Here is a 26,979-nt window from a genome sequence, read left to right as displayed (position 1 = left end):
AAAAAATAACTTGCATAACTTTATTGACCTTTAAAACCAGGAAAAGACAATACTGTGTCATAGTATATTTCCCTGTACTACAATCATCATCATCCGTTTTTATGTCTGGAGACTCAGACGCGCCTCCTGCAGGAGACTTGCGTGCATATAAAAAACAAACATTATGCAATTTCAAACAGTGAAAAACAACATATTTACAGCACAATAGAAAATGCTTCCGCCACCATCGCGATTGCTCGAATAGGATCGACAATATCTTTGAGCTTATTTTTTCCGAGAACCCAGTCTGGTCCAAATCTGAAAAATGGAGAAAAAAAAGGGTTAATCAATTCAACATTGAAAATATTCCTTCTGTTCAACACGCACACAGTTAATAGCACACAGCCACTATATGTTGGGGTCCTTTAGGATTTTACAGATTCCCCCTAACGGTCCGATTCCTTAATTGTTACTTTTTACGATTCCTATAGGGCAGTGGTTCTCAACCAGTGGTCCGGGGACCACCAGTGGTCCTTGAGGGGGTTAGATGTTAATACATTTTCACCCCTTTATCCATATTGTATACGTTGGCTATTCAAAAATAGCAGATCTACAAGTTCACAGCGCGTCACTTCGTACCGCGCTGCAAGCTTATAGATCTACTATTTTTGAACATTTTAAAAATAATTTAGCATTTTTTAACACAAATCTTCTCTTCTGGGGGGTCTCTGGCACAAAACATTTTCAGAGGGGAGTCCGCGGCCAAATGTATATCAATTTAGGGGTCCTTGGCATGAAAAAGGTTGAAAACCACCGGTACAGTGGGTTCCAAATGAACCCTTATCTGGCCTTAGTCTGTAGCTCTGAGAGTGTACAAATGGAACCCAATTGTTTCCTTTTGTACACTCTCAGAGTTATGATGGTCTTTTATTTCTAAATTAAAAGGTTTGAGAACCACTAGTATTGTAATTGCATATAGCAGACGTGAAGCCCATATACCGGCTCTGACAGTGTGATAAAACTGGTTCCGGAAACGGTTCCAAATATGAAGAAACCGATTCCAGGTCCTCATTGTTGGATCCGGTTCCAAACCCTAACAGCCACACACTTACTTTGGCACAGGCCGGGATTTGCGAGGCGTCGCTTGCAGGAAACTCCCGTTGATGGATGCATTCATCTTGTTTCTGACGAGTGTTCTTTCTGCATCCATTTTAAATTTGCGGGCTGTGAGACGGTAGATGCTAGAGATCCTATCCAGAGCCTTGGGGAGTGTCTTAACCTCCTAAAAGTTGCACAAAAACAAAACAAAAATCATCATTCAACAAAAAAAAAATCAAACATGATATACTTGTAACTTGTTTCAATCGAGTTGAAGATTACAATTTTAATCACTAAAATCCAATACTTTGCTGACCCAATGGTCTGGCAGGGGGTCCCCAGAAAAAGTTAATATAGCATAACATCAGTTTCATAACGCTATATACATAGGCGAATTGAAAATAGCCGCCATGTAGTGAGCGTTTTTTTAATCGTGAGAATATGTGGACTATATTTTTGAAACACTTTATCAACACTAATCTTGTCTGGTGGTCCCTGGAACAAAATAATTTCAGATGGGGGTCCATGGCCAAATAACATTAATTTGGGGGTGCTTGACATGAAAAAGGTTGCAGCACAGTGAGAAGCACTGCTGTACATGGACTGGATGGCTGCTACAGACCTGAGCCCGTTGCCGGTCCTGAAGGAGGAGAGCCAGGAGGAAGCAGGCCTTGGTAAAGATACTGCCTCCCTTGTCCGCCACCTTATCACCAGCCTTCTCCCGGTATCTCTGCAACAGGTCCAGCAGTGTCTCTACAGAGTTCTCCACTGCGTACACTGCCTCTGTGGTCTTATGGTACTGAGGTAGAAGGTGAAGGTTGAAAATTAGTACATTTCATCATGTTTTAAGAGTTAACATATTGTCGCTGTCTGGTAGAATCCTATTCATACTTTTATAGATATATATTTTTATGTTTTCTTATAAATAAATGCCCTATTTTATACTTTAGCGTATGACAGTATCACGCAAAAGTAGACAAAATAGTTGAATTGCCATTTTCTCCATTTTGAAGAATTCATACTATGACGTGCCCAAAATAGGGGTTAAGTCTGTCTTTGTGTTTTTATAATATTTACATTTTAAACAATTCAAGTATTTACTAAATATGAACTACATTGGGTTCTGTGGAACACAGATTATCATTATTTTATTTCTTGAAAAGTAAATTTTTTGACATGCAAGGTTTCCACCTGACAGCGACACTATTAAACTGCGGAAGGACAACTGCTCACTGCATGTAAAGAATAGTAATATAGAGTGCCATAATGTCTGTCCTGAATGTGGAACTGAATGTCTGAAGGAAGTGTAACAGACCAGAGAGGAAGCTCTAGATATGTTTCTTCTTTGTCTATCTAGTCATTGAACACTGGGATGTCTCTTTTCTGTTGAGATAGACATTTTGAGAAGGGGAATATAGTGTTTCACATTGGACAGAATGTGCTGATGCACATTCCCCCTTTACTGTCACATCCAGCCAAAAAACAGAACAGTGGAATGAACAGACTGAAATAAATGTCACCTGGAGCATGATATTCTAGGTAAAATGTGAATACATTTCTAAATGTGACTTTTATGCAAGCTGATGTTACAAGCCATGACAAACACTCTAAATTAGTGTACTAAAGCAGTAGTTTTCCCCGACCCAGGTAACACACTAATGTTTCCAGCACTTGTATTCCAAGCCATTAGTAATTAAAAGTGTGTATGTAATAAAGCCAGCTCCTTGTTCCAGGTACCTTGGTGAGGTTGAGGAGGATCTGGATGGAGTGAGCAATAATTTCCATGCACGGTATACTCCTGTTGCAGGAGCGGATGAGGATGAAGATGTTCACTGTGGCGCCACTCTCCACCAGGCGTTCACAGCACTCCGGTGACAGTCTGGTTGCCGTCTCTGTACAGATGAAATACATACAACATGCATAAAATAAAAATAGTACAAAAACACAGAACATGGAGCAGGATTATTTTGGATGGTGTCCTGCAATACATTTACACAACTTCATCTCTTTAGCAGATTTTACAGTAAAGCAGATGGCAAGGCCTTACCCAGGTTTTGTAGGGCTTCCAGAATGTGAGCAAAGTCTTTGTATTTAAGGAGGTAGTCCAACGCTATGGATGTCTTGTTGCACAATTTGTCTTCTTCTCGGACACCAGTGGACACTCGTTGTAGGCAGCGTCTCACTTTCACCACTTTGGGATTGTCATGAAGCATGCGGGAGCGATGCCCTCTCCACAGAGCCTTGAGAAGGTAGAGGAATAGAATAAAGAGAAAAGCCAAGGGAATATTTCTAACTACTTTGCACAACATATTTCGCTGCGATTTACTCCCTGAAGTAAAGGGAGCATATTCAATTAAATGCATCAAATAATTTAGACAATTATTTGAACTGTTCAAAAATCTAAAGGCAGTGTAATTGCCCCAAAAAATAGTAATTAATAGCAAATAAGTAATAATAATATTGTCACTCGACTCTGAGTGCATTGAATACATGAGTGAATCGAACACAAGAGTGTAATAATGGGAGACATCTTGTGTTTTCTTTACAGTGAAATCTATCAGACACTATGATTTTATCCCTTGAAAATACACTATTCTACTACAAGCTACAGAATATGTGCTGCTTCACACGTTCTTATGCACTTCTGTGTGCACGCTGTATTACATCTGTTTCAAAGCAAATGCCACTCTGTATATTTCTAATTAAATTAATTTAAAGGTTTATTCTTTTAATGAACAAATGAATCAATTATACAACTAAACAATTCTCTCTCCCAGCTAAAGTCAGCTCATCCTCCTGGCGCTTGAGCAATGAGCACGTGGGGAGAGGTTGGAAGTAATGACACAAATTGTAATGGCATCCCTAGTGTAGTACCTGAGCTTTGATGATGCCTCTCTGGAGCCTCCTCTGACGCTTGAGGAGAAGGAATGTCTTGGCGGCACGCTGGATGACGGCGGCAGCATGGTGGCGATGGGCTAACCAGTGCCTGACAGCTCTCTGAGCGATCACTACTTTCCTCCTCTTCGCCAGGAAACGTGTCCTCTCCTGCCTCGCTCGGACCCATCGCTGGCGAGACAAGAGAAATAAGTTGAAGTCTTGAGAGTTGGAATCGTCGCGGAGCAACTCTTATACTGAAACTGATCTGAACTCCTATTTAAAATATAGACGTACCTGTACGGCGATGACCGAGTGGATCTGTTTCTTTGCAGACTGCAGGGCCCAGTGGGCTCTCAGGGATCTCTGGATCCTTATGGCACTGAGGTGGTGGAAGGCCGCTGCAGCAAAACGTAGCCTCTTCTGTGCCTCGCCTGCCTCTTGTACCTAGAAAACCATAGTACAATTAGTAAAAATCACACCCTGTGTGAAGTGGGCGGTGTCTTGCTAGCTAATCACAATACTGAATGGAGTCAACCAATCATGTACAAAAGATAAATACATTTATTGAAACACTCTTTATGATGGACGAAACCATAACTTGAAAAAAACAAATTTTGGTTTTTTTCAAGTTATGGTTTCTTATATAGGGCTATGCACATGTGTCATGTGACACTGGCCAATCACAGTCCTGAATAGACTGTGATTGGCCAATCACAGCGCAGGATAATTGTACAAATTTCCTGGGCCCAGATCACAGCGCAGGAAAATGTACATTTTTCCAAATCTCACTTATAGGGGCGGTTTCACCGCCCAAAAATCACACCCTGTATGAAGTGGGCGGTGTCTTGCTAGCTAATCACAATACTGAATGGAGTCAACCAATCATGTACAAAAAATAAATACATTTATTGAAACACTCTTTATGATGGAAGAAACCATAACTTGAAAAAAACAAATTTATGGTTTTTTTTCAAGTTATGGTTTCTTATATAGGGCTATGCACATGTGTCATGTGACACTGTCCAATCACAGTCCTGAATAGACTGTGATTGGCCAATCACGGTGCATTGTACAAATTGTACAAATAAAATTGTACAAAATTGTACAAATATCCAAACCTCACTTATAGGGGTGGTTTCACCGCCCAAAAATACACAAGTCAAAGTCATAGAACCAGTTTTCATTTAAAGTAGAAATTTGAAATATAAAGTAATTCAGTGTAATATGGGTGACTGCTACCGTTACCTGACGTCTTGTAATCCAGCGTCGACAGTAGAACTGCAGCGTAATGGCGGCACTTCTCATGCGGTTGTAGTTGTCCCGCTCTGTCCTAGCTAGCCAGACTGCCCGGACCCTCCGCTGTAGAACCACAGTTGCCTCCCTCTGCCTCTTGAAAGTACGCCTCTGGACCGAGCATCGCCAGCAGGACTGTATCAAGGTGGCGGCTTGATTTTGTCTGGCTCTCTCTCTTCTAGCCTGATGGCCTCTTAATGCAGCCTGAAGGATGATGGCAGAGCGTTTCATTTTCAGGAATCGTTCCCTCTCTAGTCTTTGAAGAATGAAGGCCCTATAGTATCTCTGGATGAGGATGGCAGACAGGCGCATGGCCTGGAATTTGATTTGCTCTCTGTGACTTCTGAATGCAGATTGGATGACAGTAGCTGCTTGATGCCGACCAGCAACCTCCCGTCTTGCCCTGTGACCCTTGTATGCTGCCTGGAGACAGACAGCAGCATCTCTCAGTCTCTGGTATTGATGCATTTGCTGCCTGGCTGCCAGAGTGGCTCGATAACGTTGCTGAATAGTGATGACGGAGGACTTCAAGGTGAGATAGCATCTGTGTTCACAGTGGGTTCTGTAGGTTCTCTGGATAACGGTAGCTGCATGGTGCTTTTGTTTGCGTTGTTGCCTGCTCTTCATACCACGGAAAGCAGCTTGTAAGATAACAGCTGCATTCTTCTTAGCATTTAGAGCATGTACCTCCTCTCTCATCAGCTTATTGGCCCTGAAACGTGCTTGCATTGTGTTTGCAGCCCACTGCAGTTTCTTGTAGTGGGCTCTCTGCAGGTACTTTCGGCTGTGGGACTGAATGGTTATTGCTGCCATGCGTTCAGTATGCATCTGCCGCCTGACAACCATCCCTCTGTAGGCTGCCTGGATGGATATTATTGCCCTGCGCCTCAACAGATAATTCAACCGGTCTTTTTTTGCCAGGTTAATTGCTCTGTATTTTTGCTGACAGAAAACAGCAGCACTCTTGATCGCCAAGAAGTGTTTTCGGTCCTTTAGAGTATGGAACCTTCTCTGAATGACAGTTGCTGCCCTGTGCATATTGTTGAGCTCACGTCGCACAAAATGACCTCTTAATGCAGCCTGAAGGATGATGGCAGAGCGTTTAGTTTTCAGGAATCGTTCCCTCTCTCGTCTTTGAAGAATGCAGGCCCTATAGTATCTCTGGATGAGGATGGCAGACAGGCGCATGGCCTGGAATTTGATTTGCTCTCTGTGCTTTCTGAATGCAGATTGGATGACAGTAGCTGCTTGATGCCTAACAGCAACCTCCAGTCTTGCCCTGTGACCTCTGTATGCTGCCTGGAGACAGACAGCAGCATCTCTCATTCTCTGGTATTGATGCATTTGCTGCTTGGCTGCCAGAGTGGCTCGATAAAGTTGCTGAATAGTGATGACGGAGGACTTCAAGGTGAGATAGCGTCTGTGTTCACAGTGGGTTCTGTAGGTTCTCTGGATAACAGTAGCTGCATGGTGCTTTTGTTTGATTCTCTGCCTGGACTTCATGCCACGGAAGGCCGCTTGTAATGTGGTGGTAGCCAGTCTGACTCGTTGGTACTTTTTCACCTGGATGCTTCTCAGTTTCTGAGCTCTAAACCACTCCTGAATTACACTTGCTGCCCAGCATTGCCTCCTAAAGGCAGACTGTTGCTTATGCCTCTTGAAGTTGGCCTGAAGGACAGTTGCTGCCCTGTGCATATTGTTGAGCTCACGTCGCACAAAATGACCTCGTAACGCAGCCTGAAGGATGATGGCAGAGCGTTTCATTTTCAGGAAGCGTTCACTCTCTCGTCTTTGAAGAATGCAGGCCCTATAGTATCTCTGGATGAGGATGGCAGACAGGCGCATGGCCTGGAATTTGATTTGCTCTCTGTGACTTCTGAATGCAGATTGGATGACAGTAGCTGCTTGATGCCGAAGAGCAATAGCCTGTCTTGCCCTGTGACCTCTGTATGCTGCCTGGAGACAGACAGCAGCATCTCTCATTCTCTGGTATTGTTGCATTTGCTGCTTGGCTGCCAGAGTGGCTCGATAACGTTGCTGAATAGTGATGACGGAGGACTTCAAGGTGAGATAGCGTCTGTGTTCACAGTGGGTTCTGTAGGTTCTCTGGATAACGGTAGCTGCATGGTGCTTTTGTTTGTGTTGTTGCCTGCTCTTCATACCACGGAAAGCAGCTTGTAAGATAACAGCTGCATTCTTCTTAGCATTTAGAGCATGTACCTCCTCTCTCATCAGCTTATTGGCCCTGAAACGTGCTTGCATTGTGTTTGCGGCCCACTGCAGTTTCTTGTAGTGGGCTCTCTGCAGGTACTTTCGGATGTGGGACTGAATGGTTATTGCTGCCATGCGTTCAGTATGCATCTGCCGCCTGACAACCATCCCTCTGTAGGCTGCCTGGATGGATATTATTGCCCTGCGCCTCAACAGATAATTCAACCGGTCTTTTTTTGCCAGGTTAATTGCTCTGTATTTTTGCTGACAGAAAACAGCAGCACTCTTGATCGCCAAGAAGTGTTTTCGGTCCTTTAGAGTATGGAACCTTCTCTGAATGACAGTTGCTGCCCTGTGCATATTGTTGAGCTCACGTCGCACAAAATGACCTCTTAACGCAGCCTGAAGGATGATGGCAGAGCGTTTAGTTTTCAGGAATCGTTCTCTCTCTCGTCTTTGAAGAATGCAGGCCCTATAGTATCTCTGGATGAGGATGGCAGACAGGCGCATGGCCTGGAATTTGATTTGCTCTCTGTGACTTCTGAATGCAGATTGGATGACAGTAGCTGCTTGATGCCGAAGAGCAACCTCCAGTCTTGCCCTGTGACCTCTGTATGCTGCCTGGAGACAGACAGCAGCATCTCTCAGTCTCTGGTATTGATGCATTTGCTGCTTGGCTGCCAGAGTGGCTCGATAACGTTGCTGAATAGTGATGACGGAGGACTTCAAGGTGAGATAGCGTCTGTGTTCACAGTGGGTTCTGTAGGTTCTCTGGATAACGGTAGCTGCATGGTGCTTTTGTTTGATTCTCTGCCTGGACTTCATACCACGGAAGGCTGCTTGTAATGTGGTGGTAGCCATTCTGACTCGTTGGTACTTTTTCACCTGGATGCTTCTCAGTTTCTGAGCTCTAAACCACTCCTGAATTGCACTTGCTGCCCAGCATTGCCTCCTAAAGGCAGACTGTTGCTTATGCCTCTTGAAGTTGGCCTGAAGGACAGTTGCTGCCCTGTGCATATTGTTGAGCTCACGTCGCACAAAATGACCTCTTAATGCAGCCTGAAGGATGATGGCAGAGCATTTCATTTTCAGGAATCGTTCCCTCTCTCGTCTTTGAAGAATGCAGGCCCTATAGTATCTCTGGATGAGGATGGCAGACAGGCGCATGGCCTGGAATTTGATTTGCTCTCTGTGACTTCTGAATGCAGATTGGATGACAGTAGCTGCTTGATGCCGAAGAGCAATAGCCTGTCTTGCCCTGTGACCTCTGTATGCTGCCTGGAGACAGACAGCAGCATCTCTCATTCTCTGGTATTGTTGCATTTGCTGCTTGGCTGCCAGAGTGGCTCGATAACGTTGCTGAATAGTGATGACGGAGGACTTCAAGGTGAGATAGCGTCTGTGTTCACAGTGGGTTCTGTAGGTTCTCTGGATAACGGTAGCTGCATGGTGCTTTTGTTTGTGTTGTTGCCTGCTCTGCATACCACGGAAAGCAGCTTGTAAGATAACAGCTGCATTCTTTTTAGCATTTAGAGCATGTACCTCCTCTCTCATCAGCTTATTGGCCCTGAAACGTGCTTGCATTGTGTTTGCAGCCCACTGCAGTTTCTTGTAGTGGGCTCTCTGCAGGTACTTTCGGAGGTGGGACTGAATGGTTATTGCTGCCATGCGTTCAGTATGCATCTGCTGCCTGACAACCATCCCTCTGTAGGCTGCCTGGATGGATATTATTGCCCTGCGCCTCAACAGATAATTCAACCGGTCTTTTTTTGCCAGGTTAATTGCTCTGTATTTTTGCTGACAGAAAACGGCAGCACCCTTGATCGCTAAAAAGCGCTTTCGGTCCTTTAGAGTATGGAACCTTCTCTGAAGGACAATGGCGGCTCTGTGCATCTCCGCCACCTCAAGTCTCGCTCTGTGACGACGGTATGCAGCCTGGATGACGACAGTAGCAGACCTCATGGTTCTGTACCTCTGCATCTGCTCGTTTCTAAGCCTTTGGGCCCTGTAGCGCTCCTGCACAACAACAGCAGCACACTTGGTGGCAAGGTAGACCACGCGCACTTTGTGCATTCTGAAGTGAGCTTGAATGACAGTGGCAGCGTCTTTCTTCTGCTTTAGATCTTCTCGAACTCTGAAACCTCTGTAGGCAGCTTGTATCTTCATGGTGGCATGCCTTAGCCGCCTGTACTCCCGTTGTTGTTCTTTGCCCTCCAGGAGAGCCCTGTATCGGCTTTGGATGATGATGGTTGCACTCTGGAGGAGCAAGTATCGTTTTCTACATCTCGTCATTCTCACCGCAGACTGAATAACAGTAGCAGCCTGACGTTTTCCTCTCAGCTCTCTTCTAACTTTCATGCCTCGGAACCCTGCTTGGAGAATGACGGCAGCTCCCTTCACCTGAAGGTAGTCTGCCCTCATCACCTTGCCAGCCGTGTAAGCTCTGAACTGCCTCTGCATCACTATGGCTGCTGCTTTTCTTGACTTATACTGTGTATGTGCTTTGTGCCGACGGTAATGGGCCTGTATTAGTGTGGCACTTTGGTGCAGGTTCTCCAACTTCTTCCTGTCGGCTCTCCCCCTCCAAACAGCTTGTATAGAGAGTGCAGCGTGCCTGAGAACCTCATACTCCTTCCTTTTCTTCTGAGCCAATGCCATTGCTCTATACCATTTCTGGATGGCCATGGCTGCTGTTTTCAAGGACAGGTAGCGCCTTTGAGCTGCAAACTTCCTGAAAGCCGCCTGGATAACTGTCGCTGCCTGGTGCTGCTCTTTCAGTAGTCTCCGTGCAACATGGCCACGATATGCTGCCTGTATGGCGGTAGCAGCAACTCTCGCCTTAACAAAATTCTTCCTGTCGAGATCTCTTTTCACAGAGGCCCTGAACCAGCGTTGGATCACGACAGAAGCTTGTCTCGTCACAGTTAGCCTTTTTCTGACAACATGCCCTCTGAGGGCACTCTGGATGACAATGGCAGACAGTTGCCGAAGCCTCAACCTTTGAAAGCAGCGCCTCTGCGTGTAACCTTTGTAATGAGCCTGAATGACGAGAGCACTCCTCTTGATTTTTGCATAACGAAGGAGACACGTGTGCATTCGGTACCAAGACTGAATCTTCAGGGCAGCAGCAGTTGTTCGCGCCGTCCTTTCCTTGTGCCATTTGCAGAACGCGGTTTGTATCACTTTGGCCGCTTGGTTCAACCTCTCCAGTCGCTGGGCCTTCCGTCTCCGGTAGTTCCTCTGGAGCTGGACGACTAACGTTCTAAGTGAGATGTAATGCTGCCGCTCTCTTCTTGCTGTGGTCCATGCTCTTGTGTATTTCTGAATAACTGCTGCAGCCCACAGCATTCTGGCATAGGCAGAGGACGCCCTCCTCATCCGCCAATGAGCTTGAACAACAATGGCACTATAGTTGAGGTGCTGGTAGGCCCTCCTAGCTGTGTACATCCTCCACTGAGCCTGCAGTGGACAAATAATTATTGTAGAGTATGAGCTATTGAACTTATTCACGATTAGCTTATAGTTGATACTCAAAGTTATACACATTTTGAAAATAGCAGATCTACAAGCTCACAACGACTCACACTGCGAGGCATTGTGAGCTTGTAGATCGGCTAATGTCAGAATTTTTCCTCTTTCTTATATTATTTGACAATTTGGCAAATGTTTGACCAGTTTTTATAGTTTAGTTTGTTGATTACTATTGATGCAGTAATGGTGTTTTTCTTTTAGGTATTAAAAAGGTCTTAAAAGTCCTTAAATTGTTATATGGGGACCCCCGCCAAAAAAAATAAGAATCATATGGGGTCTTGACCCCCAGGTTGAGATCCACTGAATTACACAAGCCTGAACAATAATGTATACTTTATTCATGTGTGGTTTAAAAAGATTTGTTGGGTGTAGATAAATGTCTCTTTGGCTACTCCTGTACGTTTCCTACATCTCAAAACATTCTTCTTTACCTTCAAAATGTGAATATAAAAATCCTACCTGGATGACCGTGGCTGCATTGCATCTCAGAGCCTGGCGTTGAGCCTCCTCCTTCAGCCTCAGAGCATTGCGGGCTGCATAACCCCTCCATCTTGCCTGGATGGCAATGGCAGCAGAATTCTGCCTTTTAGCTTTCTGCCTATGGAGAAAGCTTCTGACCACCACTTGGATCTTTACTGCAGCCACGTTTCTTTCCTGTATGAGGTCATGGAACAAGATGGAGGCAAGATTAGGTGGGGCTTTAGCGAACGGTCCATTACTGATGTATTTTATGTCATAGAACAAAACGTGAAAATCAAAGACTCTGTAAACCACAGACCTTATTTCAGGCATCTAAACAAAAACCCATTAAAAAAAAACAGACTTCAGGTTTATTCTGGGTTTTAGGACTACAAACCTCTGCACTCTATTGTTAAGGAGATACGTTAACAGTAAAGGGGCACATATATATTATATGCACTATATATGCAGCCAAACCATGTCTAGGATTATTAACATTCACCACTTACTCAAAATCAATACCGTTAGCTGTAACAATAATACACATTAACCAAAAGAAAAACTTTAGAACTAAGAAAAATAGCACATCTCCTCCAACAGAATTAAAGGCCAACAAACACTTCTTTCCTGAAAGTGTTCAGATTATGTTTCCAATTTAGGCATCCCAGGCTAAATTCAACCCTAACCCTGATAAATTCAACCCTAACCCTGATAAGAGTAAGCACTAAGCGCCATGAACCATTAATAGGTTATAGCAGTGGTTCTCAACCAGTGGTCCGGGGACCACCAGTGGTCCTTGAGGGGGTTCCAGGTGGTCCCCAGCTAAATGATGGAGTTGGTATAACCAAATGGACCCTTATAGATCTTTAACCCTTGAGAGCGACCCTTACGGGTCCATTTGTTTTCAATTTACGCTCTCAAGAGTTAAATTATTGCTAAACATCTGCATTACGTAATTAAAGAATTGTTATTTTGATCAAAGTCTGCCTGTCATCTCTCCTATGGTACTATCAACACAGCATGGAAATGTGGACAAAATATTATCAAACGACAACAAAATATTCTAAGTTTTGGGTCTGAGAGTCTAAATCTCATCAAATGGTGGTCCATGACTCAAATGCCGAATAAATAATGGACCTTGATATGAAAAGGGTTGAAAACCACTGGGTTAAATGGTTATGAGTAAGTTAGTTATCAGAGTGCCAAGAAAACAAGTCATAGTGCATTGCAACAAAGCAACTAGGATAGCAGGTAAACATCAAAAGCCTTTGTTTCTTTTTGTGGTGTATTCTCCAGAAATGTGTTCTTTGAACACATCGACGTGATTAACTGACCTGGTAAAGTTCCTGATCTTTCTTCAGCCTGTACTTTCGCCAGGCGTCCTGGATGACCCGAGCAGCTCTGGTCTCATTGCGCAGATCCAAGAGACGCACACACAGGAACGACAGGTACGACATCACAACCTGGAAAACAACACGGATGTGGTGATAAGGAAGCAATGCCACTCAATTATTCACATTAAAAATAATATATCATGTCTGGCAACAAGCAATCATTGTACTACTACTGTATGCCCTAAATATCTAATAAAGTTCTACTCATGACCCTCGTCTGCACTTCCATTGCCATTCATTGCATACTGTAAGTACTTTACAATAGTTATCAGTGTAATCTGTGCCCTCTCATCCCAAATTTAGTTGCTGGTTCATAGATTACAAACTGTGAGTACAACTGTTCTTTTAAACGTCACACAACTCCTTCATAATATCACATATGTTCACTGTGCTCCTGCAGCAGAGCATGTGAGCAGAGCAGGCAGATTTTAAATGAAGCAGGCTTAAAAAGAAAGAGTATCAGCTAGCCTTCTCTCCCATTTCATTTCCACCCCAGTGTTGCTGATGGCACGCATTATCATGCTCGCTTTTGCCCGGTCCATAAAATGCATGTGTATGCGTAATGCCCACATTACGCATACGACGACCTGGGTGTTTTAGCCTGTTATTGCCCGTCTTATTAAAAAACCAATGCCTACAACTCTTAGAAAAAAGGAAAGCGTAATAATCAATTAGGTTTTAAAACTTGGATGGCTTGCATTTCGCGACAGCATTGCTGTCCATGGTGCTTAAGGGTCAGGGTTGGAGTGGACACGCTAATAAGATGCATGTGTGTGTCCAAAGAGCACATTGTGCTCAAACTGGTTCCTGAAACGGTGCTCCAAATGGCAACGGTCACCCCTGTGTGTTTAATTATGCTCAAAATATAATAATATAATAATATGAAGCTTCTTATTTTCCGAGTGGTGAGCATGGCAAGCAGACTGGGGGAACAGCCTTGTGTTCTCCCAGTTCAACTGTACTCACACGCTCCGTCCTGTCCTGCACTGCACTAAGCTGCTGTTGTTGCTGTGTGTGTCAGTTATGTACTGTGGTATTTGGGTTACCAATTACCATATTGATTCTTAATGTGCTTCTGCCCCAATTAAACTTTGAGCACATGTATTGTATGTTGCAAATAGTGATTGACTTTGATATGGTCTTGGCAGACTTGAGCCACTCTCACCTTCTCATTGGGGATGGTGTTGGACATGTCAGCTGTGTTTATCATGGCAGGTACTCCACCCAGGAAAGTGACGGCAGAATTTATCAATTTGAAGTTGTTTTTCTCATTCTCCAGGAGCTCTTTGTAGTCCGAAGAGGAATATTCTTGACCTGTGTATAACACAAGAACATAAAACATTGGTGGTAAGGATGGCCTTTTTTTCCCCAGTAGTCAATTAGTAAAGACAATTTTCAAGTCTCACACACACACACCACATCTGTAGCATGTTCAATGTGTATCCAATCTGGGAACCCATCGCCAACTGAAAATGAAAAACAGCGCCCTCTGCTGTTTGTTCTATGTCTGTTGGCTCTGGGCGGAAGAAAACGTGACACCAGTGCGCAAGGAAACCGGGGTTTAGAGGTCTGCCTTCAGCTTTCACTTCCGGTGGGTGCCACTATGTTTTCATTCCCACTAACAATATTTCTACACGGAACACTAACACCACTTCTCCCAGAGAACATGGATCGTTTTGGTTATAAGCCCACTTGTTTCTATGATGAAAGAGTAAGTTAAAATGTGAATATCTTTCCGTGGTTTTGTCTGCTCCGCGGACGCTATTGTTAAATTAGTTTGGGTTTGTTTCGAGGGGGAAAGATCGACGGACATGTGAATCCCGCCCACTACATTTGATTGGGTAAAGCGCAGCCTGCTTCCTGATCTGAATGCGCACACGTTATGACGAACCTCCCCGACAGATTCCAACGCAGTGCAGAATCTGTTCTTGAGAGATTAATGTGTATCAAACTACAATGTAACTGGCTGCATCCCAGTGTCAAGGTGTGGTTTTTAAAAGGTACTGCTTAGCAAGGAGGCCGGGTCTCTCTCGCACTGTAAACCTTCCAGGCTAAAGCACTGATTTCAGAGGAGCTCACAGTCTCGTGATCAATTATTACCAATACCATTAACTACAAACTGGTAGTTGACACCTGTTACACACCAGCTATATCTCCAAGTCAGTAACAGTAAGCTTGATAAACTCTACAAAAGGCTTAATTTACTGCTTTGTCATATCTCTCTCTAAGGGAGGGAAACGGATATCAACATATTCATTCACCACTGAGCAGTCATACTATGTTACCATAGCTCAGAGAACATCCCATGTAATGAATCAAAAATGAGAGAGAGAGAGAGATCTTTTCATGTTCCCTTTGACATTAGGTAGGGTAAGTGATATGTTTTGGTTAAAACAAAAAGTATTTTGTTAAAAAGGTTAAAGCACTATATTCTGATAGTAATCATTGCTATAGAGTGTTTGTTCAGTAACAGGAGTCTCCCCGTCTCTCCAGCTCTTTAATAAACAGAAAATACATTTTCCGGTAGGTGTCAAAATCTCAGCCAATCAGGAGAAAGTACCCATTTTTAAGCTTCATTTTTATAGTGTTCCAGTTCCAATTTTGCCTTGCTCATTTCTTAGTGTCATCACTTCCAATTTCACTTGTTTAATCTATATCCTGATTGAGTTCTCTATCCTGATTGGATAAAATTGGAAATGAAACTGAAACTGAAACAAAAATGCATTTTCTGTTTTATAAAGAGCTGGAGAGACAAGGAGACTCCTTTTACTCAACAAACACTCTATAGCAATGAGTACTATCAGAATATAGAGCTATTTAACACTTATTTTAACCAAAGAAAATCACTTACCCTACCTTTAAATTATTACACGTTTGATTTTATTGAATTTTTCTTGCTCTCCCTTTCCCCCTGTCCTTTGTCTTTTTCTCCCTTTCTGCAAAACAACAATGATGGTGCTTACGCAAAGCAAATGTCAGCCACTTCTTTACACCTGTAAACCAGTGACGTGACAATAAAGTAAATTCTAACCCTATAAACATTTACCATCTTGGCCCATCTGCCTGGAGTCAAAGGAGCTGTCCGAGTCACTGCCTGAGGAGTCGAGTTCTACTCGCCCCCGGTGGGAGCACTCCACGGTCTGAGTGGTGCATTGACTGACAGCCTCCGCTGGCAGCTGGTTGGGGTGGTAGTGGTGGATCAGGTGGCAGAGGACACGGCCATCAGAGAATGACACCGTGAAGTTCTCTGCCTGCACAGACGGGAACAAACAAGTCACATAAGTTGGTTGTTTTGTCTTGTTTTTAACACATAAAGACCTGAGGCCAATTCTACCAATCAGTAGTTCCATTTTTGAACATTTTTGAAAAATCTTGAAAGTGTGAGATGTACGAGCTTGAATATCAGCGATTTTTTAATAGCCAATCTAAAATGACACAGATGCTTTCCTGGTTTTTTTTAATAGTATATAATAGTTAGGTTTTCCTCCTACAGAGTGTATTAAAGTGGGAACATACACACACCAGGCCACATCATCTGCAATTTTACTTTTAAGAACAGACTTTGGTGTGTATTAAAAACCTTCACATTAGTTTGCCTGAAGACCTTGTGTTTGGTCAAAATGTTGCTTGTTTTTCCTGAGTACACTACAGGCGTTATCCCTTTTATGTCATGTGTACGTTATGCTGCCATCTTGGCCAGTTCACGCTCACAAAGGGATTCTATATCTCAAGTGGTCAACCTGGTTAAATAAAGGTTTAATATAAAAAGAAAACAATGACTAATAATATCAATATTAATAATAATTACTGATAGAAACATGGCTATCAGCAGTAAACAGAAATAGTCAATCGCATAATAAGCTTGGATCAATTACTGGGTGACTCGGTCACTGCTGAAAAGGTTTGTGCATCCCTGATTTAGAGGATACATCAAAGGATTATCAAAACATACTGTACATAAAGCATATTCAAATATCTACACTAAGAAAATGTACCCCTTTTCTAAAGTGTGTGGCTGTGTGCACAGCATGCCCACTATGAGCCAAGAGTCATCATTCTTCTCACCTTCAGGCCATAGAAGTCGCAGACAGCATTAACCCAGTCCATCAGAAGGGCGATCTTGGTGCTGCTGTGTTTGTATGGCGTCCTGACCTTTGCACTGCTCAACGTTAGGCCCTTATCAGCCCTCAGAGAGGCCAGCCTCTGTTTAGTGCTCCAGGTTCTCTTCAGGAAATCAATCTCCTCCCTCAGCTGTTCCTCATCCAAAATCACCTCCACCTAAAGCAGGAATTTGAGGGCACATGATACGATATGATAAAGTACTAGTAGCTATAGCTGCTACATTGTACCAAGGATGTGCCTTAGAGGAGTGAGTAGAACATCTCTTCCACCCAAACTGAAACGGATTGTGGGATTTTACATGTGTAATCCATTTGTTTTAAATACCCGTGGGCAGAATTGGGTACACACCTGGAAGGCAAAGATGATTTTCCAGAGGAGGCTCAATGTCTTTTCCCTGTGTCCATCCACAATATCTCTGGAATCGATGGCAGATCCTGCAAATACACATTTTGTGACAATCAATGATAGCATCGTTTAATCCAAGTTGGTATATCGCTTATATTTCCTTCCCTTCAATGGAAAATTCTACTCTTGTCCATTCCATTTTATGTTTTAGGTAAGTGTATTTTAATGTTGGTTTAATCAAGTTTATATTCAGTGCAAGATTAAAGTAAATTTGTTTTAAACTGACTGAGATAATGTACAATTATACTGAGGCACACTTGCAGTCTTGCACACAAATACCCTCTTTGAACAATGTGTGATTTCTTTTTCTTTTTTTTATAACTGTGTATAGCAATTCACTCTTTTCATTATGCAGATTTGTCTTGGTAGGCAAACAACAGCTGTTTCAAATTAAATAAATGGTGTTTACAAACAAATGACAAGTGTTCACACAGAAGTGACAGATGCAGTCAATGAGCGGTAGAAAATGTAGAAAAAATTAATAAATAAAAATACCATGACAATAAAATGAATACATCCATGAAAGGAGTAAAATATGCCAATTACCATATTCGTCCTTAAGGTCAACACCTCTGTCTTTGAGGACCTGCAGTGCAATTTCCACGTTGTGGACCTTTTGTAGGCGGCTGATGGCAGGAAGACGCAGCTTACGTGATAGACTCCAATCCTTGATGAACAGCTCCATCACACGCCTAGAGGTAAAGCCCACATGAAAGTGAAACGAGACATACGGACAACACAAAGCTCTTTCATAACCAGCCCTGGGTGAGGTGAGTGAGATATGGACAGAGAGGGTGATACCTGACGAAGGCCTTAGAGGCCGAAATGTTTTTTTTTACCGCTCTATTCGTAAATTGTTTAGGGAGCATTAAGACCTTCTCTTTCTTTACAGAAAGGGTGACAAGCCATGATGTCAAAATAAAGTCTAGCACTAAACTCAGTTGTTGTGGTAAAATTTCCCATCTTAGAAGACACTAGTCATTATCCAGGCACAAAGACGCCAAAACGGAGTGGAAAACCACACCCCCTCACTAGTTCAGTTATATTGACAGCTATATTAATCTATTTATTGAATTAAAGTGTGAATCAAATGTTATTTTCTCATAGTCTGAGTTATTAACTATACCTACGGTTGCTCAGGCACTGAAGCATAGCCGTTATTGTGAAGTATGGCTAGTGTAGAGTTTGCATGCAGTTTGCAGTCCAGACTTTCATCTGCCAACCTCAACTTCAGACTAGTCAATATTAACATACTTCATTTATTTATTCCTGCACAAGACTAAAGAGCACCATACTACAGGCGTTTTCCCTGTATATGGCTTTGTATCAATACAATTTCTCATACCCTACCGTTTTCATACAACCAAAACACAATGGAAGGCTACTATAATCATTGGAAGAGAGCCACAGTATTTGTGGAATGCAATGAAGAATAGTGTTCTGTTCTCTAATCTACATAATCTTCTAATTCTATGTGTGAAATGTTGCCCAAAGATACTCTATGACATGACAGTACATTTCACTTACACTAGACGAATTCCACATTTCAAGTCAACTGCCAAGTTCCTCACAGCAAAGTTAAACTCATCCAGGGGTGTCTGACCATGGGATACTGGTAATCCCAGGTAACCAAGATGCCGAGGAAGGATCCCCTCTCCACTCAGGAAGTCCCTGGAGAAAGCCAGGAGCAGGTCTTTGCTCGTCTGTAGCAGCAACAGTAACACACATTAGTGGGGATTAGTAAAAAGAAGCAGCATGGCAAAAAAGCATGTGTAACCGACCCATTCTGATCTGTCAATCATGTAAAGGATTTCACTTTCAAGATTTTTCAAAAATGTTCAAAAATATGAGATGTAGAAGCTCGCAACAAGTGACACACTGTGAGCTTGTATATCTGCTATTTTTGAACAGCCAACGTTAAAATTTAAAATGACGCAGATGCTGGTTTTAATTGGTTAAAGGAGCATTTTGGTCATGTGGTGCAGCTTCACTTTTTAACCACATGTTCATGTTGTGGTTACAAAGGTTTGGGCCAATTGCAAAAAAACTATGTTGTCAGCCTGCATGTGGGGGTGCTGCTCTACCTTGAACTCTGCGTCCATGCAGAACAGACAGGGGTCATGCTCAATCAGTCGAGACTCTTTGGCCTTGTCCAGGAAACACACCAACAGGAGCAGCTTCTTCAGACTGAAGCGGGACAGCGCCTCCTCGTGGCCTAACCAAAGAAAGTGAAATGAGCATCAATGAAGCCAAAATGTAAAATCTCCAGTGGTGTAAAGTAACTAAGTACATTTACTCAAGTACTTAAGTAGACTTTGAGGATTTTTTTTACTTTACTGGAGTATTTCCCATTTTCTGTACTTTTACTCCACTACATCTCAGAGGCAAATATTGTACTTTTACTTCACTACAATTATTTGAAAGCTTTAATTACTAGTTACTTTTCAGATATAAATTATGATATTATGAAACATACATTAACCACTTAAGCCCTATTTTATACATAGGCTATTTGAAAATAGCCGATCTATAAGCTCGCATCGCGACGCGTTGTGAGCTTATAGATCTGCTATTTTCAAACATTTTAGTACTTTTACTTTTACTTCATACTTTAAGTACATTTTGATGCCAAAACTTTTACTCAAGTAAATTTTGAATGCTGGACTTTTACTTGTAACAAGTACTTTTTCCACCACTGAAAATCTCTTAGTAGTATACTTTTACAGTGCTTGTATCAGCTCTTTCACGCTACATAGACAGTACGAATACAATTGTTTCCAAATTACCATCTTTGTAAAGGTTAGGCACTTTGGCATGTCTGTATTGAGCAGCAAGGTCTGGATTCCACAGCAGTCGTTTGAGGATGAACACGGCCAGACCCAAGACATCACCGTTATTCTCCAGTGAGACCAGCTCCCCAAAGATTGTCTGAAGGTGTGCCAAGATGCAATTGATGAGAATCATGTCAATGAACATTAAACACATTAAAAAGGGAGAAAGCCTTGTTTGAAACACAGTTCAGAGAACAGAAGTAAAACACGACAACATTGCTGTGTGCGAATACCTCAAGTCCAATCCTCAACCACAGAGGATTGTACGCCAGCAGCCAATTAAGAACTTTTTGACGTTCACCTATGAAAGACACAAACACAGAACATTACAACCTTAGTTACACAGGCCATAAAATGGGGCTTCAGTCTACTGCAGTGCTTCTCAAACATGTTTTTGGGCAAGGACCCCCTATCCAGGATCCAGGTTGTTTACCGCTCCCCACACCCAATTAAAATAGAGTCTGCTCAAATAGAATGAATTATAAGACCACAAAGTAAATAAATAAAGTAATCTTCATTCTTCATCCTATGGCTGGGCAATTAACAGGAAATATATCAAAACAGATATTTAGAAACAATAACCGACTTATACCCGAACAATCGATGTCTATTCGATTGAATAGACACGAAATAAATCCTAATAGATCTTTTATAATCGACTAAAACGATTAGTATGAATAACCACTTAACCCTGAATTATACTTCGTTGTACGACGATGGCGTACGAAATAGTGAAATTAGCCGATCTACAAGCTCACAATGCGTCGAGATGGGACGCGTTGTGAGCTTGTAGATAAAAAGAAATGTGTTCATTAATCGAGGCAAATGTTTGAAATAATCGTGATCACTCAGCCCTATACTTCATCCACTTACCGATGTCCTTCCAGAGGTGGCGGTCTTTTCTTATCAACAGCCTCTTGGCCTCCACTTCCTGTTCCAGCTTCTGGATGGCTTTGACCATGGCCTCCGATGTGAACAACTGGCAGGCTGCACGACGGAGGCGGTTCAGCCTTCGCCGAGCTGTGTATGTGCTGAACGACATTTCCTCTTTGGTAGGAGCTTTGGGCACATTGAACGTGTCATCGCTGCTCATGGCAAGAGACACAGCATTCACTGCAGGAGATGAAGACAAGAGAGAGGGAATGGTTAGAGCTCTGAGATCCACACACACACACACACACACACACACATATATGTTGTGTTGGAAATGGTTAAGGGATTCTTAATTTAATGAGGATAAAATGCCTCGAGTAAGTAAGCATGATACTTCATTTACAACCTGCACCAAAAATCCCACCCCAAAAAAAGTGATACAATTTTAGATTAGCAAATAGCAAATTTGACAGTTAGACAGTTTTTAAATGAAGTATCAAGCTGACAACAGCTGTTAAAGGGATACTTCACTTTCGGGCCGGGGACACATTTAAAAAAAATATTAAAAATAAATGAAAAAAGTTATGGAGAATTCATGGCCCCCTCACGACACGCAGTGTCCTACTAATGTGTGAGGGGGCCATGAATTTTCCATAACTTTTTTCATTTCTTTTTAATATTTTTTTTAAATGTGTCCCCGGCCCGAAAGTGAAGTATCCCTTTAATATTTATATCAACATTTTCACTGGATGAACTCAGCAAACGGCATATTTAAACACGTCAGGTTTCCATGAAAGTCACACAAATCATTGGTTAATCATTGGCTGGAATTAAAATTGAAGACTGCACGCACGTCCATGTATACACCATCCAAAGCCCCATATCGGTACTTCCAGTTCCAAATAAATGCATGGCACATAAGGTCGCTCTGAAGTACAGATACAGGGCTACATCAAATAGTCAGTACAAACGTGATTGTGACAGCACTAAATGCCCTAAATAAAGGGCAAGGAAAAACAGAAATCACAACTGGAATAGGAACAGAGCTTGTGAAACCAATCCTATGGGCCAAAGACTGTCAAACAAAGTCAAAATAGATGTTGATTTAATGTTACCTTTCCCTTTAGCAACTTCAGTGTTTACTTTGAAGTCATCTGGGGTGAGGACATAGTTAATCCACCAAGTGAATCCTCTCTCCTGCTTCTCAATCCACCTCTCATCATAGAACATATTCTTGGCTGCAAATGGCATTGGGTGTCTTGGTATGACTGTAAGAAAATCATGCAAAATATGTTTTTTTAAATCACAATCCACACAAAAAAACACACCGATTTAATTTAAGAATTTGTCTCATAATAAACATCAAATACCTGTTTGCACAGGATTAATGAAGGTCAGCTTAGACTGTGCCACTGCAACAATTCTTGCTGTCTTCACAGGCCGCGCACCAAATGACTTCAAAGAGTGTGAAGCTATGAACGCAATCAGAAAAATATTTTCCAATGTAATTATCTGTCCTTCATATTTTTGTCATGAAACAAACAAAAAAGGATGTTCATGCTAATATAAAATAGATTCATACTATGGAACAATTGACATCTTAACATCACAGATTTGAGCCTCACACACACCTTGTGACAGGTTCTTGGAGCTTAGTTGCTTGGCTTGGGTAGGGGCCACTGGCTGTGCGGTCTTTACAGAGCGCACTGAACGCACTGAACCTGCAACAACAACAAAAAACAGAATGCAAAACTCATCATGGGGCTGCACAATAAAATAGTTTTGCCAACTATAGCTATACCACTCAGTACTCCTGTAATAAGGGTCTCAATTCTTCTAACAAGACATTCAACAAATCGGGGCTTTCAAGTTTCAATGGAGATCATGAACACCAACAGCGTATAAAATAATTATTTAGGCACCGTCTTTCAAATCCATTCCACGTTTCCTCACCTGCTGTTCTCGACTCCTGCCTCTTTGATACGCTCCTCTTTTCTTGCACCGATTTCTCCTTCATAACAGCTGCCACTCTTCTCCTTTTACCTCTCTCGGTTTTCTCAACAGTCTCCACCTTCTCCCCCTGCAAGAACTCGTCACTCTTCCTCTTCTTGTTCCTCACCGCCATGTCCAACACAGTCAGGCTGTGGATTGGGAATGTCAAGTCTTCATGGACGGACAGAGGGGCGAACATAAGATGTGGCGGAGTGGTTATTAAAGATTGCTTAAGCGCATCACAGGGAAGAGGAGAGGATGGGACCGTGGATGGAGGAGACGTGACGGTGAATGTATTGTCAGATGGGACTGAGAGCACTGAAGAACTGACTGGAAAGGTGATAGGGCAGGGTGCCATGGTCGGGGAGCATGTGACTAGGAAGGTTGCGGGAGCAGGCAAACCATCATAGGCTGAAGTCATGCTGATGAATTCTGACTTCCATAGTGGCCGTCTGTTTTCACGTAGAGGGCTGGGTGATTCCTCAGTTCTGCTGCTGTCACATTCTATGACAGGGAGGTCGGGGGTGGCTGGGCTGGATTCACAGTGACCGCTGGCATCAGTCAGCTCAAGTGTTTTCTCCAAGAGCTTTCGTCTTGACTTCTTTATTATTCTCTCGCCTGTTGCAACCGGGGCTTTGACCTTTGTCACGGTGGCCGAGGTAAAAGAACACTTCTTAACTCTTAGGTTATCACCAACCTGGATCTCTGGATCAACAACCTGGCTAGTCGTGCCTGGCTTTTTGTTCACAAAGAATGTAAGTCGTGGCTTACTGGACTCTGACTCCACGGGGCTGTCAGGCAAAGACGTGAGGGCATCGTTTTCGGAGCCACCGCCATAACTTCCACTCAAGGATTCTAATGAATCTGAATAACTGGAGTTTGCATTGGGAGGACTGGCATTGAGATGAATCAGGTCAGAGTCGATGATGGCCAGAGCATCTCTGACGGACAGAATTTGAGTTTGGGGTGAAACACGTTCACTTTCCGTAGCCACGGCATCAACAGGGCTTTCAAGTGACCGTATGCGGGGCATGAGGTTTTTAAAGCTCTCTGGTGTTCCAATGGGTGAAAGTGTCCTGTTCAGCACTCTGGTAATCACTCTGTGCTCAGGTGTGCTTACCAATTCATGAGGCTCAGCTGAACTGTTGGTAGGCTCCATGGGATTGGCAACAGGGACAAGCAGAACAGGAGAGTTATTCTCAACGTTGTCCTGGTCTGACAGGACCTCTGACTTTCGCCTCCGAGTGGGTTTAGAAGCCCTCGGCTGCGCCGATTGCCCAGGGTTGTCTTCAATGGGGCTGTACTTGGAGAGGGACCTCGCTCGCACTGTCTCTCCCTCATTGAGCAAAGAAAATGGGCTCCTGGGTTTTCCACGCATGTATTGCTGGTTCCGGGGAACTTGGAAGGTCTTATTGGCTGCAATCTTCAAGGTGGTCCCCGTTTTCGGGCCTCTAGGTGTGACTGATCGGTCACCTGCCCTCTTGTTTTTGATTGAATCCCATAAACTTTTCTGAAACACAGTAGAGATAATTATGACATACTGTTTTAAATCACATGCTCCAGGTAATGGCAATATATGGCAATGTGTGATTAAAATCAATGGACTTTTCACATGCCAAAATGTCTCCTGCTTTTAAGCATTTTGTTTTACCTTTTTCTTTTTTGGTGCCTCTGCTCTCCCAAGCACAACAGCTTGATGTCTGAGGACGCCATTTGCATTGAAGATGACCAGCTCTCGAACTCCACCTTCTTCAGATGGCGTCCAGGTTATTGTCAGAATGAAATGGCTTCCAGGCTGCCAAAATAAAACAAACAGGTATGGTGTGTTGGTATTGCCAAATTGTAGTTTCTAGAACACAAATGTAATGAGGTCTCACTCACTAGGAAAGGGTTGGCCAGTCACTAGTTTATGTCACTCTATAGCTGTGGAGCAACTCAGCTGTGGTTCCTTCCTACAATTATGAAGTTAAGCTGCCTTGGTGAGCTCAAGTTCAAGTTACTATAATCTCAGTTAAAGGTCCAATACGTCCAGCGGTCATTAGTTATAGAGGTAAATTTGTAATAGCTGAGAGAATCTTACATACAGTTCTGTACCACAACGTCACTCTGTTTTTTATATATATGAACAAGTTAATTAACCACTGGGTCCCATTTTATACTTTGTTGCACATTGGTGTCAAGCATAAATAGCAGATCTACAAGCTCACAACACTTTTCAGTGCAAAGTATTGTGAGCTTGTAGATCTGCAATTATTTGTGACATTTTCAGCTATAAGGACATGCCCAAAAGTGGGATAGATCACAAATCGATATTTTATTAAATTATTGATCATCGATTGATCATCGATATCCTCGATTAAATCAATTAATTCGATTTACTGTTGCACCCCTAAACACACCACCACTACAAATAGCATTTATTTGAACCTTAACGATATGTATAAAGAGCTCTTAGTGCCGGCCGGGAGATTTATTTTACCATCAGAATTATGTGTTTACTTTGACAACAGGTAGAGTGGGGTAAAAGGCCTGCCTTGGCTGTATTTTTCAAACATCAAAACAAAAACAACTTATCACCTTATGTCACAAATTGTTATTCACATTTCCCAGCTCCCACTACTACTGCTCAATGCAATATTGCATGATCTCATTTCATCAAGGTCTAGTTATTACACCAAAATGGTAACTGATCCTAAAAAAAGTTGTAAACACAATGAAATTAGACTTCTTCACTTATTTTAGGCACTGGGAGGGAATAAATCACAATCTGTGTGTAAATATTTATTATTGGTCTCTGGGGTAATTTTGACAGTTTTATAGTTCCATTTTGTTTTAAAAAGTTAGTTTGCTATAGCTTATATATGTGTTACAAGTCATAACTGAGTACATAAATAACACATATTGGCACTAGATACCCACTATGTTTCAGGTCAATGAAAACAAGCCCAAAAGAAGCGACTAGGTCACATGTTTGAAAATAGCATGTTTTGAAAAAAGCTCACAACGCCCATCGTGATGCGTTGTGAGCTTGTAGATCTGCTATTTTTTAAATCTTTGGGGGGGGGGGGAATTATATATTGTAGATCTTGGATTTTTTTTAAATATTTAATACATGTTCAAATATATATTTAACATTTTAACACTTATCTGGTACAGGGGTCACAAAATACTTTAAGATGGGGGGGGGGGGGGCGCGTGGACAAATACATTCATTTGGGGGGTACTTGACAAGAGAATATTTGAAAACCACTGTTTTAAACGACATTTAGGAAGCATGCCTAAAATAAAAAACGCCCAAAAAACCCGGAACCACTTCTTGGGTTTTAAATCCTCTTAACTGACATTGTATTGAACTGCACTTTCCTGTTCATTTTTTGCAAACTGCTAATAAAGTATTCAATCAATTAAAAAAAACAATATCTACAAGCAACTTCACAGAAAAGTTAGCCCAACAACGTCGCTTATAATAAGCGGACATGGCAACGCTGGCATTAAGCAATTTAATAACGAACGAACACTGACTCCATCCAATCCAGGTTTCCTCTCAACGTTACCTGAATGGTAAAAGAGCTGTGATCCACAGAGAAGCCCTTGGAGGACGGTATCTTCTCCACCCTAACCTGGGCCACATCGTCCTCGGTCGGATTGTCGACCCTGAGAAGGGCAGACCTGGAGGAGCCCAGCCTCACACAGCCGAACGTTACGAACGGAGCCTTGGAGAACTGCAGCAAACTCAGCACTGGAATATCATTCTCTTTGTCGCTGCTGCTGCTGTCTTTCCTTATTGGACTGATAATGTCCAGATATCCGTTCCGAGCCCTCGTGGAACTCTCACCGAGAGCCATTTCTTAACGAACAATGTTTAAAAAACGCACAAAACTAGTCTGTAACACACGCTACATGTCTAACTGACT

General features: G+C 42.6%; 1 protein-coding gene across 1 annotated transcript; it reads right to left on the bottom strand.

The window, feature by feature from the left end:
• On the bottom strand, positions 1-26,979 carry aspm (assembly factor for spindle microtubules). Its single transcript, XM_080431553.1, has 26 exons — positions 26,620-26,979; positions 24,717-24,860; positions 23,027-24,575; positions 22,705-22,794; positions 22,444-22,545; positions 22,189-22,341; positions 21,074-21,313; positions 20,434-20,501; positions 20,156-20,297; positions 19,454-19,584; positions 18,897-19,072; positions 17,916-18,061; positions 17,313-17,398; positions 16,908-17,120; positions 15,889-16,093; positions 14,008-14,156; positions 12,783-12,911; positions 11,449-11,643; positions 5,200-10,917; positions 4,249-4,398; positions 3,952-4,143; positions 3,125-3,317; positions 2,815-2,969; positions 1,700-1,876; positions 1,092-1,261; positions 1-297 (listed from the first exon to the last, which is right to left on the bottom strand). Exons 1-26 carry the CDS (start codon positions 26,908-26,910, stop codon positions 195-197), a joined length of 11,067 nt encoding a protein of 3,688 aa, XP_080287679.1. The 5' UTR covers positions 26,911-26,979; the 3' UTR covers positions 1-194.

The sequence above is a fragment of the Gymnoscopelus braueri genome (assembly GCF_963280865.1).
Source record: "Gymnoscopelus braueri genome assembly, chromosome: 6".
Lineage (NCBI taxonomy): Eukaryota > Metazoa > Chordata > Actinopteri > Myctophiformes > Myctophidae > Gymnoscopelus > Gymnoscopelus braueri.
This window is presented reverse-complemented; position numbering and strand designations above follow the sequence as displayed.

Coding starts and splice junctions, on each gene's coding strand:
- aspm (XM_080431553.1), bottom strand. CDS start 26,910: ATGGCTCTCGGTGAGAGTTCCACGAGGGCTCGGAACGGATATCTGGAC. Junction 20,298..20,433: donor GGTTGAGGATTGGACTTGAG/GTATTCGCACAC, acceptor GCACACCTTCAG/ACAATCTTTGGGGAGCTGGT. Junction 2,970..3,124: donor GGAAGCCCTACAAAACCTGG/GTAAGGCCTTGC, acceptor TCATCTGTACAG/AGACGGCAACCAGACTGTCA.